The 14,904-nt window shown below is 44.0% G+C and overlaps 1 protein-coding gene across 2 annotated transcripts in view; it reads left to right on the top strand.

Annotated features, from left to right (window-relative positions):
* The window catches only part of GABRG2 (gamma-aminobutyric acid type A receptor subunit gamma2), a 375,570-nt gene that overhangs the window by 245,520 nt on the left and 115,146 nt on the right, over positions 1-14,904 (top strand). For both annotated transcript variants that reach the window (XM_040344731.1, XM_040344732.1), the window contains exon 5: positions 5,714-5,796. In XM_040344731.1, coding sequence (XP_040200665.1) covers positions 5,714-5,796 — 83 coding nt within the window. The remainder of the gene's footprint in view (positions 1-5,713; positions 5,797-14,904) is intronic.

Below are 14,904 nucleotides of genomic sequence, written 5' to 3' on the forward strand. Positions count from 1 at the left end.
AGTTTCCCCCATAAATGGAACTTCCACTGATCGGATTCCTCCCCCCCTTCCGGTGCCACATTTGGCACCTTTTAGGGGGGAGCAGATACCTGTCAAATGTAGGTATTTGCTCCCACTTTCGGGGGAAAGATCACAATGTCCAGATCCTCCTCATTTCCCCTCTTTGCCTTCTGGGGAACACACAGGTCCCAGAGGACAGCAGGGACCATTCAGAAAGTGTAGTGCAACTTGTGCATGCACAGTAGAAAACAGGCTGTGAAACCGTAAGGCTTCACTTCCTGTTTCCCTTAGTAATGATGCCGACGCCTGCACCCAGAGCTGAGGGACGGGGGCGGCGGTTGCTAACAGGTAAGTGTCTTTATATAAAAAGTCAGCAGCTGCAGTATTTGTAGCTGCAGACTTTACATAAAAATCACAGATCGCTGCCATTACTAGTAAATAATAAATAAAAATTGAAAATGCCATAAATCTATTTTCCTATTTTGTAGACGAATGGGTGACTATGCCCTTAGCTATTTAACCACTTCCATACCGGGCCAATTCTGGCACTCCTCTCCTACATGTAATAATCATCATTTTTTTTGCTAGAAAATTACTCAGAAGACACCCTAGGGAATAAAGTGGCGGTCATTGCAACTTTTTTATCTTGCACGGTATTTGCGCAATTTTTCAAACAACGTTTTTTGGGGGGGAAAAAATGGTTTCATGCATTAAAAAAATAAAAAAACAGTAAAGCTAGCCCAATTTTTTGTACATGGTGAAAGATGATGCTACGCCGAGTAAATAGATACATAACTTGTCATGCTTTGAAATTGCACACACTCATGGAATGGTGCCAAACTTTGGTACTTAAAAATCTCCATAGGCGACACTTTATTTTTTTTACAGGTTACCAGTTTAGAGTTATAGAGAAGGTCTAGTGCTAGAATTGTTGCACACGCTCTATCGCATGTGGCAATACCTCAAATGTGTGGTTTGAACGGCGTTTACATACAGTACCTGTCCGTGAGAATGTGTTTCCAGCGCGATCGCATTGCGCTGGTTCTCGGCGACAGGGTACTGTCCATCTCACACTGGCTGCAATAGGAAAAAACACATTACAGCAAACGCGAGAAAGAAGCGGCGGAGATCCGACTTGGATTCTCGCCAATACCAGGCACTGAGTTTGGTATGAATCATGAGGGGGAACTCCACGCCAAATTTTAAATAAAAAAACGTCATGGGTTCCCCTCCAGGAGCATACCAGGCCCTTAGGTCTGGTATGGATTTTAAGGGGAACCACCTATGCTGAAAAAATCCATACCAGACCCTTATCCAAGCACACAGCCCGGTCGGTCAGGAAAGGGGGTGGGGACGATCGAGTGCCCCCCCTCCTGAACTGTACCATGTTGCTTGCCCTGGCCGTTGGTTGTTGGGGTCTGCAGGCGGGGAGCATATCAGAATCCGGGAGCCCCCTTTAATAAGGGGGCCCCCAGATCACAGCCCCCCACCCTAGGTGAATGATTATGGGTACATCGTACCCCTACCCTTTCACCTGGAGGAAAAAAGTGTCAAGAAAACAAAACACACTACTTTTTAACTACTTGCCGTCGCCGCACCGTCATAATACGTCCACAAGGTGGCTCTCCTAGGCGAGATCACGTATTATGACGTCCTACCTTTTAGCCGCCACTAGGGGCGCACGCGCGCCGCCGGAGGCGCGCGCACGCGCCCCCCGCTCGCCCCCGACTCCCGTGCGTGCGCCCGGCGGGCGCGATCGCCGCCGGGCACACGCGATCGCTCGGTACAGAGCGGGGAACGGGAGCTGTGTGTGTAAACACACAGCTCTCGTTCCTGTCAGCAGGGGAAATGCTTTTCTTCGGTTCATACAATGTATGAACCGAGGATCAGTGTTTCCCCTAGTGAGGCCACCCCCCCCCCCCCCACAGTAAGAACACACCCAGGCATACTTAACCCCTTCCCCGCCCCCTAGTGTTAACCCCTTCACTGCCAGTGGCATTTTTATAGTAATCTAATGCATTTTTATAGCACTGATCGCTATAAAAATGCCAATGGTCCCAAAAATGTGTCAAAAATGTCCGAAGTGTCCGCCATATTGTCGCAATACCAAAAAAAAAAATCGCTGATCGCCGCCATTACTAGTAAAAAAAATATTAATAAAAATGCCATAAAAATACCCCCTATTTTGTAAACGCTATAACTTTTGCGCAAACCAATCAATAAACGCTTATTGCGATTTTTTTTTACGAAAAATATGTAGAAGAATACGTATCGGCCTAAACTGAGGAAAAAAAATGTTTTTTTATATATTTTTGGGGGATATTTATTACAGCAAAAAGTAAAAAATATTCATTTTTTTCAAAATTGTCGTTCTATTTTTGTTTATAGCGCAAAAAATAAAAACCGCAGAGGTGATCAAATACCACCAAAAGAAAGCTCTATTTGTGGGAAAAAAAGGACGCCAATTTTGTTTGGGAGCCACGTCGCACGACCGCGCAATTGTCTGTTAAAGCGACGCAGTCCCGAATCGCAAAAAGTACTCTGGTCTTTGGGCAGCAATATGGTCCGGGGGGTAAGTGGTTAAAGTCATTTATTAGGCAGCTCCGGGGGTCTTCTTCCGACTTTTCCACTATTTTCTTCTGCTCTGCGGTGTCGTCTCTGCGTTCTCTGGTTCTTCTCCTGCTATCTGTTGCCTTCTTCCTTCTGCCGGGCTTCTATCTTCAAGCTCTTTTACTAGCGGTGGCCAGTCTTCTCCGTCGTCTTCTTTCCTCTTCTTCCAATGTTGACATGACGCTTCCTTCCGCTGTAATCCCGGATGCGCGGTGTGCAACAATTTATAGAGGCCTCTTATGATGTCACAGTCCCATCATGCTCCGGGGTGGTGACGACATAAGGGGCAGGGTCACCGGGTGTCGTCACCACCCGGAGCATGATGGGACTGTGACAACATAAGAGGCCTATATAAATATTTGCGCACCGCACACCCGGCATTACAGCTAAAGGGAGCATAGTGTCAACATTGGAAAAAGAAGAGGGAAGAAGACAACAGAGAAGACCGGGCCACCGCTAGTAAAAGATCTTGAAGAAGATAGTGGAGGAGCCCGGCCAAAGGAAGGAGGCAACGGAGAGCGGGAGACGACACCAGAGAGTGCGGAGACGACACCAGAGAGCAGAAGAAAAGTGCGGAGAAGTCGGAAGACCCCCGAAGTAGGAAGAAGACACCCCGGAGCTGCCTAATAAATTACTTTAAAAACCTGTGTAGTGTGTTTTTTTCCCCCTTACTCATTCACCTAGGGTGGGGGGCCGGGATCTGGGGGCCCCCTTATTAAAGGCGGCTCCCGGATTCTGATAAGCTCCCCGCCCGCAGACACTGACAACCAACATGGGGACAAGGTGCTTTGGGGTGGGGGGCCGCAGGGCTCCCCCCTGCCCCAAAGCACCCACCCCCTATGTTGAGGGCATGCGACCTAGTATGGTTCAGGGTGTGGGGCGCTCGCTTGTCCCCACCCTCTTTCCTGACCGACCGGGCTGCGTGCTCGGATAAGGGTCTGGTATGGATTTTGGGGGGACCCCTACGCCATTTTTCGACGTAGGGGGTTCTCCTTAAAATCCATACCAGACCTAATGCCGCGTACACATGGTCGTTTTTTGTGATGAAAAAAAACGACATTTTTAAAAAAGTCATTTAAAATGACAGTGTGTGGGTAAAACGTTGTTTTATGTCTTCTGAAAAACGGCAACAAAAATTATTTGCGCATGCTTCAATTTTTTATGTCGTTTTTCAAAACGTTGTTTTTTGTGTCATTTAAAATGATAGTGTGTGGGTAAAACGACGTTTAAAACAACATTTTTAAACCCGCGCATGCTCAGAAGCAAGTTATTTAACGCAAAACTTGAATGGAACAGAGTGCCGTCGTACGTGCTGAACGTAACCGCGCTTTGCTAGAGCATTTTGAAAAAACGATGGTGTGTAGGCAACGTCGTTTTTTAAAATGAAGTTTGGAAAAACATCGTTTTGTTTCATGATTTAAAATGTCGTTTTATTTCATCACAAAAAACGACCGTGTGTAAGCGGCATAAGGGCCTGGTATGCTCCTGGAGAGGAACCCATGTTGTTTTTTTATTTAAAATTTGGCGTGGAGTTCCCCCTCATTATTCATACCAAACACAGCACCTGGTATCGGCGGGAATCCAAGTCGGATCCCTGTTCACTGAAAGTTAGACGTATATCGGTTTCAACACATTTTTCCCTTCCCGACAAGCCAGCTCTGCACCGGCTCCCGTGACGGGGCTCATAGGTGGTCAATCTCGCCAAGAAAAGCAGCGAGATTGAAACAATATTGCGTTCACCTACTGTATGTGGGCGGGACTTACGTGTGTGTTCGCTTATGAGCACAAGCTACTGGGGACAGGGGCGTTTTATTTATTTTTTTACACTTTTTTTTTACACTTTTTTGATCACTTGTATTCCTATTACAAGGAATGTAAACATCCCTTGTAATAGGAATCTATTGTGACAGGTCCTCTTTATGGAGAGATGCAGGGTCAATAAGACCCCACATCTCTCCTCCAGGCTGGAAAGCCTGAGATCGGGAAAAAAATTCACTGATCTCATACTGATAGTGGCTATTGCTATTGTTTACTTCCGGGTAGCCGGGCGTAACGTCAGAACATCGCGCCTGGGCCTCTGACGGTCATAGAGATGACCGGTGACAAGATAGTCACCGGAAATCTCTATCCTCATCATCCGGGGGCCAGCCGATTCATTCTCTGGGCCCCCGATGGCACAGGAGAGCCCGGAGAAGCACCAGATTGCAGTGGGAGGCAGGACGTCCCCTCCCGCCGCCTATAAGAATGATCAAGCGGTGGAACTGCTGCTCTGATCATTCTTATGGTGCACAGAATCGCCAGCTGAAGAAGGATATCTAAATGATGCCTGTAGCTGCAGGCATCATTCAGATATCCCCCCCAGAAAGTTCAGGACATCATATGATGTCCAGTGGTAGGGAAGTGGTTAAGAAATGTCAGTTGGAGGAGCAGGCAGTCAGTGGGGATAATTTTTCAACCGTTCCGAATTCGAATCATTCCGAAAATTTGGAATTCCTTTCGAAAATTAACAAACATACAAGGTTAAACAAAACTAAACTAAACAAATTCTGAAACAAATCAATGAAACAAAATTTGTAACATAACAAATATATCCGAAACAAAACAATTTTTGGGCATTCTGCACATGTTTAATATAAGATTCTCTGGCAATCAGCAGTTGCTTTTAGTTTAACAAAATGGCCTCAGTTGATACATTTGCAAATATATTTTGCTGCACCAATGTTCCTCTCTATCCAGTCCTTTTGCAATCTGTGAGAGCTCCTGCACAAGCTTATATATCCTAACATAGCATTCATTAAACTGAAACAGGATATTCTATAGTGTATAAGAAACTTAGACTTGCAAAAGACAGTTGAACATTTCTCATGCACATATACCAACAGTTAAAAGCAGCCACTTAATTAATATAACACTAGCAAGAGCAGGGGAATTCACTAAGTACATCTTTTGATTTCATATAGTCACAAAACTCTTTGGTGAATGCTAATATGCATACTTTACAGAAGAGTAACCAATGTTCCCATATAAAATTTAATAGGTCAAGTAAAATATATCTTATAAGTATTATTAATATCTATTAACTTTTAAAATAATTTTTCTGCAGGCTTACAATAGATGCCGAGTGCCAACTGCAGCTCCACAACTTTCCAATGGATGAGCATTCTTGTCCTCTGGAATTTTCAAGCTGTAAGTATTTATTCTTATTTACTTTTTTTAGACAAATGGCTTTGTTTTTTTAGAACATAATTATTTTAAATAAAATATTTTTTACAAGGTTTAAGGAATAGATGCATAAATAATGAAACATAATTATTGTATAATGTATTGAATATTTATAATGCAAAATAAAAATAATGGTTAATTGCAATGACAGATTACACTGAAATCCAAGGGAAAATCTATGTTTTTCAGGAAGATAGAGTGGACAATGCAATGTATAGTGAATAGTGAAAATATAGATTTTACAGATGCAGATTAATTCTCCTGGAAGTTACAGTTATTCCATTGCTGCTGTTGAACAACTTGAGACATCGGAGCATGCATTTATGATAACCAAATACAATCCCAAAAAATCTCATATAAGCTTTAATTTGTTAAAGTGGTTGTAAAGGCTGAAGGTTTTTGTTTACTTTTATGCTTTGTATGCATGAAGGTAAAAAACCTTCTGGGTGCAGCAACTCCCCCAGCCCCCCCAAAATGTACCTGAAGCACCATCGTAATGTGCAAAAGAACAGTGGCTCTCCTGGGTTTCTTCCACCTCATTGGCTAAGACAGCAGCAGGAGTCATTGGCTCCTGCTTCTGTCAATCCCAGCCAGTGAGCCAATTAGGAGAGAGCGGGGCAGGGACCAGCCACACTCCATGTGTGAATGGACACGCAGAGCAGCGGTTTGGAAGTGAGCCTGCTTGGGTGCCCCAATAGCAGGCTGCTGTCGGGGCAGAAGGGAGGGGACAGGATCGCAGGCGGGGGGACTCGAGAAGAGAAGGATCGCGGCTGCTCTGTGCAAAACCACTGCACAGAGCCAGTATGTATAACATGTGTGTTATTTATTAATAGTAACACATAAATCCTCCTGTGCTCTGGTGTTTCGCCAAAACCGGGTACTGCAGTGTAGTCTATAGTCTTGCGGCCCTCCACAGAACAAAGGGTGTTCATATGGCTAAAAACAAAGAGAAAATAAAGGAGGGCACACTGACCTAGTGCATTACCACTTACAATTTTATTAAAAACAGAATAAAAGCAATAGTCCTACTCACAAGGAAAACTGAGTAAGCGCTTTTCAGACAGCTGGACTGGACCTTGCAGCACCTGCCAGTGGAATCTCAGACATCTAGACGGCTGACGTGTTTCTGGGGCGTACCCCCTTCCTAAATGATCCGTTGTAGCTCTCTCCTGTATGTCCTCATTAAAATAGGTGTGTGTGTGTGTGTGTGCATGTGCAAAGAAGGCCCCCAGCGCTGATGACCATTGATTGGCAGGCCCCACCCCTCCAATGACAGGCACAGATGGCGTATACAAAGGGAGGCACCCTATCAAAGAGCCCATTGGCTATCAGTAGACAGCTGCAATTTTAATAACCTTATTAGTTTGGGGGGTAGTGGAAAGGCCACAGGGGAATGGAGGGGGTGAGCACAATGTATCGTAGGGGGCACCACATATGGCCAAACATAGGGATCCTTACCTGCTCCCCTTCTTACTGTAAGAGAGACAGGGACAGCAGTGGGGCCGTATGCAGCCGACATCCCGATGTGCTGGATATCCCCGACCATCGCGTGCACTCCTTTGCGCAACCAGGAAGTTTGGGTACCTCCTGCGTTCCACCCCGCACTTCCGGCAGCGCCAAGACGTCACATCCTCACTTGCGTGCGCACCCGTAGTGCGCGCGCATACCCGACACATGTGACCAGGAAGTGCGGGTGTGTTTGTGTTCCACCCGCTACTTCCAGTCGCTTCCCAACGTAGAAGTGGTGCGCACGCTCCACTAAGGAGCCAATATTGTGGAAGCCACACACGGGGCAGGGCCTGCAAGCCAAATATTTGAGGCATTGATCACATATTAATGGCCAACCTAATATTTCATAACACATACCCACACACACACAGAGAGACGACACCAGGTGCGCATAGTGGGGATGCAAAATGTGAGCAAACGCTAGGATGTATACACCATCTGTGCCTGTCATTTAGGGATGGGACTATGGGTGGGTAGGGCTCCATGGGAGGGGTGGGGCCTGCCGGAGGGGTGGGGCCTGCCAACGGTCATTGGCGCTGGGGGCCTTCTTTGCACATGTGCATGTGTCCAGCTGTCTGAAAAGCGCTTAGTCAGTTTTCCTTGTGAGTAGGACTATTGCTTTTATTCTGTTTTTAATAAAATTTTAAGTGGTAATGCACTAGGTCGGTGCGCCCTCCTTTCTTTTCTCTTTGTTATTTATTAATATCACTTTAATGTAAATGTTTTATATTTTTTGTCTTTTTTTTTTAAATAATATTTGGTGATCCAGCCATTAAGGTCCAGGTACTTTTTGTTTAGTGGTATCAGTTATATCCCATTTGTGCTCATGCACTGTTATTCCATTACATGTTACCTTGGATGACATTACAAAAGGCCATTTTAATTTTCATCGCTCATGCATGCAGTGCTTTAAAATGTAAATACATGTGAGTTAGACCTACATTGCCTTGGTGCATTGGGATGCCATTCAAAATGAACATATAAAAATAACGCTGCAACACACTAATGCAATGCAGGCAAGGTGCCTTAACATGCATTATGGAAATCCTGTCATTACTACAATGCACCATAATGGAAAGGTGTTAATAGAACCTTAGGGTTTAGATCTACTTTACATAACCTTTTTTTTTTTTTTTTTTTTTCATTATAACAACAAAACAAAAAAAAAAAAAAACAATAAATACTATAGTGCAAAGACTATTTACATGTGTTTTTTTCTGAAAATGTAGCTAAGCCCAAAAACAAAAGTTGTATATATTGCAGCTAACACATTCTTATCTGTGATGATTACCTTTATTTTTGTATTGTTTTCCTTTATTTTTCACCAGGTTATCCAGTGGCAATGTTCACTCTTCCAATGTATCTATGGAAGAGCAGCATAGCCACCCATGCATAGGTATTCGCAGCCTATTGCATTAGGGTGTGCACCCCAAAGCTCCAACACAAATGCATTTGACATATTTACTGGCCTCTTCCCCACTCTCCATCCTGAAACAATGGGAAGAAGGGGGAGCCAGGGAGCACACAGAAAGAAGGTGAAAAGGGACAAGAGGGGTGGCATATATTGATATTCATTCTCTGTATTTTCCTCCTGTGGCAGTTGAATGTCGATGAAAGGGAGAGGAGGAGAAGCCTACTTTCAGCTGCTGCAGGAGGAAAATACAGATCGGCTCCACTAAATTCCACCCCCGCCTTTTTTCCTGTATAGGTTCCCAGGGTCAGCAAGGAAGGATTGCTGTTAACCTGTCACCACCAGGGTTGCCAACCCCGGTATTAGGCACACCTGGCACACCCCTTGCGCATATGCACTCATGTACCCATTGACAACAGCATTGTCATCCTGTGGGAAGGGTTGTGTTAAATAGACAAGTAGTTTTAGATGGACTTTATATTAACAACTAACAAATAAAACCTAACTCCAGCTAACACTTTTTTACCAGTAAAAATAGAAAAAAATCATTTGGAGATAAAGGCTTTAGCTAAATGAATAAAATCTGACCATTGTAAGCAGTTCTGTCAGTGCCACATAGTTTGTCTCAGCTCTTTCTCTCTCTTTTCTCTTTCTCCCACTTTTTTGGAAAGTTAGGTATGCTAATAAAAATATTAACTGACTAACTGGCAAGATCAACTGGTTACATACATTTTTAACAGGCACAAATTTACAAGGCCAACTGTGGGTCACTGCAGCTTATCACTGAAGCACGCTCCATAAAGAAATATATTTCTGTTTTATAAATATTGTTTAAAAGTATGTTACACTCAATGTATTGCCAAAAGTCCCCTTTAAAGCGGAGGTTCACCCTAAAAACATGTATATAACATTACATTCTGCATACTTCCAACATTTACAGTATGCTGTTTGTTTTTGTTTTTTTGCTGTACATACTGTATTATTGCTATTTTCCACCCGGCTTCCGGGTGCTCACTCCCGCGGGAGTAGGCATTTCTATGCAGAGGTGCAGTGCCATGTGGGACTTCGCCCAGATGATTGACGTCTTGAGAAAAACTTCCCCCCCAGCGGATAAGGCGCGTCACGAGTTTCCGAAAGTAGCCGAACTGCGAGTCGGCTCTATACGGCGCCTGCGCACCGACTAGGAGCCGTGTAGAGCTGACTGCGCAGGCACCGTATAGAGCTGGCTACTTTCGGAAACTCGTGACACGCCTTATCCGCCGGGGGAAGTTTTTCTCAAGATGTCAATCATCTGGGCGAAGTCCCACATGACACTGCGCCTCTGCATAGGAACGCCTACTCCCGCTGGAGTGAGCACCCGGAAGCCGGGTGGAAAATAGCAGTAATACGGTATGTACAGCAAAAAAAAAAAAAAACAGCATACTGTAAATGTTGGAAGTATGCAGAATGTAATGTTATATACATGTTTTTAGGGTGAACCTCTGCTTTAAGAAGGATATCTGTGTGCACCCCAAACAGATAGTGTGATTGCTTTACACTGACAGTGTGTGTATGAAACAAATATGCATAATATTTTTTAAAGCAAAGGAAATATTGGAAAAAATTGATAATAAGCTTATATCTCCTTCTGCTGGCTAAAACAAATATAACATATGTGTGTGCAATAAAAAAGAAAGAAAACAGTGGACTATATGCAAAACAACTATACTTTTCTTTAACTCTGAGTTTGCAGAATGTAACTTAGCTGTCTAATGAGTGACTCACAGCCTCAGCTCTGTATGTTTTTCTATGAGCCTGTGTAGGGGGTGTCCCTTTAATCCACTCAGCTATAAGATTACAAGAAATGTGTTGCTCTAGCTTTGCAATGTGTGTGACATTAGATCCTAGCCTCCTGCTTTATGCTGATGTGAACAATTATTTGATCTGTGTGTTTTACAAGGCTTTACGGTATAATTGACTGCAGATAAACAAATACAGGATGATTTATTTCATCTCGGGGTATCACCTCAGGCCAGTGGTGTATTTAGGTTTTGTGCTGACCTAGGCCTGACTAAACTTGTGCACCCCCTAATTTAAATATGATCCACCCATTCCTGTAAAGGCCACACCCATTTCTGTTTAAGACCCGCCTTGAAATTTTTGAGAGGGGACACTAGTTCTTAGGGCCTGTGGGGGGGGGGGGCATTGGATTCCCTAAATTTGCATAGATTTCCTCTCACTTCCTGTTTGGCTATGGGGCAGGAAGTGAAGGGAAATCTCTGCAATGGGACAGGGATGGTAAAAATAAACTGACAGGAGCTATAACCTCCCTTACTCTATGCAAAATGAAAAAAATAAGTGTTGTCTATAAGTTCTCCTTTAAGCACAAATTTCTGATAATTTTATGGAGAGGACTAAGAAGCTATAACCATGCCAATGGTGCAGCAGAAAACATACAGCACATTGTGGAAGGTTTGTCGTCCAGGATGATAGGACAGTCAAAATTAGAAGCCGCTTGCGTTACACTAACAGTGTAGCGCAAGCCGGCAGGGACTCTTTCTGTGCTGCCCCCCTGCAAAGTGCTGCCCTAGGCCTGGGCCTTGTTGGCCTAGGACAGGATACAGCATTGCCTCAGGCTAGTCACTTCACTGGGTCTATGTCAGGGTTTACAATCACTTTTTTGTAACTCCTTTATTTAAACCATTACTATGCACAAAACAGACAAGAAAATTATCAGTATACGCAGAGTACTGGGTATTATTATAAGTGCAATGTCATACAGACAATATTAGAAAGACTATCATAACCAGTAAGAAAGGCACATTAAGACAAAAACGAGGTATTAAGAAAACATATTTAATCAGCTCAAACACAGAAGGGATTTATACATATATATTATAATTTCATGTATCCCTAACAGACAATAAAGATAAAACAGTGCAGAGCTAATATATAGAGAACAAATCTGTGCATAAACAAATATCCTTCACAGAGGTACAAAGCCCAATCATGATAGATACAAATAATCCATAAATAGCATAAGTTTCCAAGTGATAGACTTTAGATGCAGCAGCAACCTGGGTGAATAAGTCCACCACCAGCACACATATTGCTCGCTCACCTCATACAGTGGACCCCTGAACCATCAGGAAGGTCAATATCAGCTTGTTTCCATAATCAGGGGATAGGTACTGCAGTATACCACAGTTCACGATACTGGTAATCCCAAAGTTTGCCTCCACACCAGTCATATGAAAGAAACATATCTAAGTGCTCTCCATTGATTTTATCACATAAAACAAGTACAAGAGATGTGTCTTGTTCTCAACATTAAAAGCTACATACAGCGAGGCTCCAGCTTGGCTCGTTCGGATAGCAGAGGGTGATGTCACAAGCTGTGGCTCCTCCTCTCGCTCGTCAACGGGTAAGATATTGTCAAAAACAATGGTTCGTTAAGAGGATTGTAGACAAAACTGCAGGGGGCACTCTACAAAAAAAAGGGGGGTTGAAGCATAAGCTGAGGTACTTTCTCAGCCATTGTGGGCTGGAATAGAGCAAGAGGGGCACTGCCATCCAATTATACATAGAAAGAAAAATATATAGGAAAGAGACTAGATAAGAAGCTTCTACTGTGATGCCAGAAGATGAAGGGTGGAAGAAGGAGGGAAAAAGGAGGGGAGTAGCCAGCCTCTGGGTGGGCAAGAGATGAGTAAATTAGAAAAAGACTATGGTGAACTGGTTCACCTTATGACACAGGGCTTTAAAGGTAGTCAGTGAATGCTTGGTATCTGGCGAGCCTGAAAGCTTGCACAGGTATGAACAGAGCTGGAGGCCTCATCCACAATCCGGGTGAGGTCAGTTGAGGTTAGGGTCCCATCAGAGGTCTGGAAGTATGTCCAATGGGTATACCCACTAACTTTGAAACAGTGAAATTGCATATTATGAAGTCCCGGGGGAAAGTCGGGGTTGCCCATGATGGGAACCAAATGGGAGGGGGCGGGGGGGAAAAAAGGCAGAGACATTAGATCACGCTAGAGTTCAAAGAGACATTTAGTGCTGAAAATTTAGCTAGATTGATTTTAAAGTGCGACAGGGCACCATAATTAATGCAAATCCCACAGCAGATTAGCTAAAGAGGTGAGTGGATCTGTGAGGAAAAATTTCAGGTTATCAGCAAATGCTACAAACCTTGTGAACACCGGAAGGTTTGCAAAAGCCGGAAATGAAGGTTTGCAAAAGCTGGCATGGACCTTGCACGGAAAGGGTTCTAATGTTAAGATGAAGATTAGTGGGCAAAGGGGGCACCCCTAGCACTTCCCACTTGGGATGAAAAAAAAAGTCTGAACTAGTTTCATTGACCTTAACAGAGGACGAAAGCTGGAAATAGAGAGAAGTGATCTAAAGGAGCACAGAGGTCCCAAGTCCAATATGAGCCATGGTTGCCTGCACAAACTGCCAATTCACTCCGTTGAACGCCTTTTACATCAGTAGAGAGTAAAATTTGTGGATGTTTAGAGGTCCTGGCTGCGTGGATCAGATTAAGAACACAAATAATAGAATCCCAGGGCTCCTTGAGTGGGACAGAGCCTGCCTGATCCCTGTGATAAATGGTACAATGAGACCAGGCCAGTTTTTGTTTTACTTTGTGGAACACAAGAGAAGTTAGCTCTTAAGGAGTTCTAGGTAGGTCATCTTTATAAGACTGGCCTTGTAGGAGCCTTCAAGATAGTTGAGATAAGAGAGTATGCACCTGCAGGGAACCCTCCTGGTTGAGTTTAGCAATGATCGTCATTAAAGGGGTTGTAAAAGGCAATTTTTTTTCTTCCCCTAAATAGCTTCCTTCACCTTCATGCAGTCCTCCTTCACGTACCTCATCCTTTGATTTTGCTTTTAAATTTCCTTATTTCTTCTGAGAAATCCTCACTTCCTGTTCTTCTGTCTGTAACTCCACACAATAATGCAAGACTTTCTCCCTGGTGTGGAGAAAGCATCTTGAGGGGGGAGGGGGCGAGCAGGAGTGTCAGGACACCCACTAACACACAGCTCCTTTCTCTACCTGCAAATCAGAGAGTGTCCTGGCTTGCCTGCTCGCCCCCTCAATAGGCTTTCTCCACACCAGGGAAAAAGCCTTGCATTACTGTGTGTAGTTACAGACAGAAGAACAGTAAGTGAGGATTTCTCAGAAGAAATAAGGACATTTAAAAGCAAAATTGACGGATGAGGTAAGTGAAGGAGGACTGTGCTAAGGTAAAGGAAGCTATTTAGGGAAAAAAATTACCTTTACAACACCTTTAAGGCCCCATGCACACGAGAAGCAAATGCAAACACATGTAAACTCAAGTTTTCAAAGGCAAAAACCGGCGTTTAAAACGCCTGTTTTTGCCACAAATTTTGCGGCGTTTTGTCACGTTTAGCGGCGTTTTACCGCGTTTGTGGCTATCAGTGTTCATAACAAAGACATTGTAGACCCTCCCAAAGCTTTGAAACGCAAAAACGTTTGCGTCTGAACCCAAAATTTTGCATCTGAAAAAACGAGCCTAAACCCAACTGCTTTAAAACGCAAAAAAACGTGAATGTGTGCATGGACACATAGGATAACATTAAATGTGTTCAGGGGCAGTTGAAAAAATGCCCAAATGCCTCTGAACTCGAGTTTACCAGCGTCTCGTGTGCATGGGGCCTAAGGAGCCCCTGGGGACCAGTTTGTGGGCTCCCCAGAGCAAAAAGGGGTTGTCCACTGAGTCAGATTTAAGCAAGAAATATTCTGAAATGCAGCACTTAACGTCTGCATGGATGTCAGGAGATTGGAGTGGGACCTTGTTTAGGTTCCATAAAGGAGGGCTTCTAATGGTAGGCCCCAGTTGTAGGTCCATGTAAACAGGAGCATGATCTGAGAAGGTGATCTCTCCTAATCAAGTCAACAGGGGGACCAGAAAGTAGTCCAAATGCAAGTATGTATGCTGTACCAACGAGAAACAGAAATAGTCCCTGTCTTGGGGATGTGATATATGCCATGAGTCAACAAGTTGTAAAAGATAAAACTCCCCTTTAAGACCTTTGAAGTACCGCGCAACAGCATGGACGCTTGAGTCAGGAGCTCCGCTCCAGCGTCGGGATTTCTGCGTCCTGAGGCTCCGTGGGCTGATCTAAACCACCAGGGTGACAAGCCTAGA

The sequence above is a fragment of the Rana temporaria genome, chromosome 3 (genome assembly GCF_905171775.1).
Source record: "Rana temporaria chromosome 3, aRanTem1.1, whole genome shotgun sequence".
Lineage (NCBI taxonomy): Eukaryota > Metazoa > Chordata > Amphibia > Anura > Ranidae > Rana > Rana temporaria.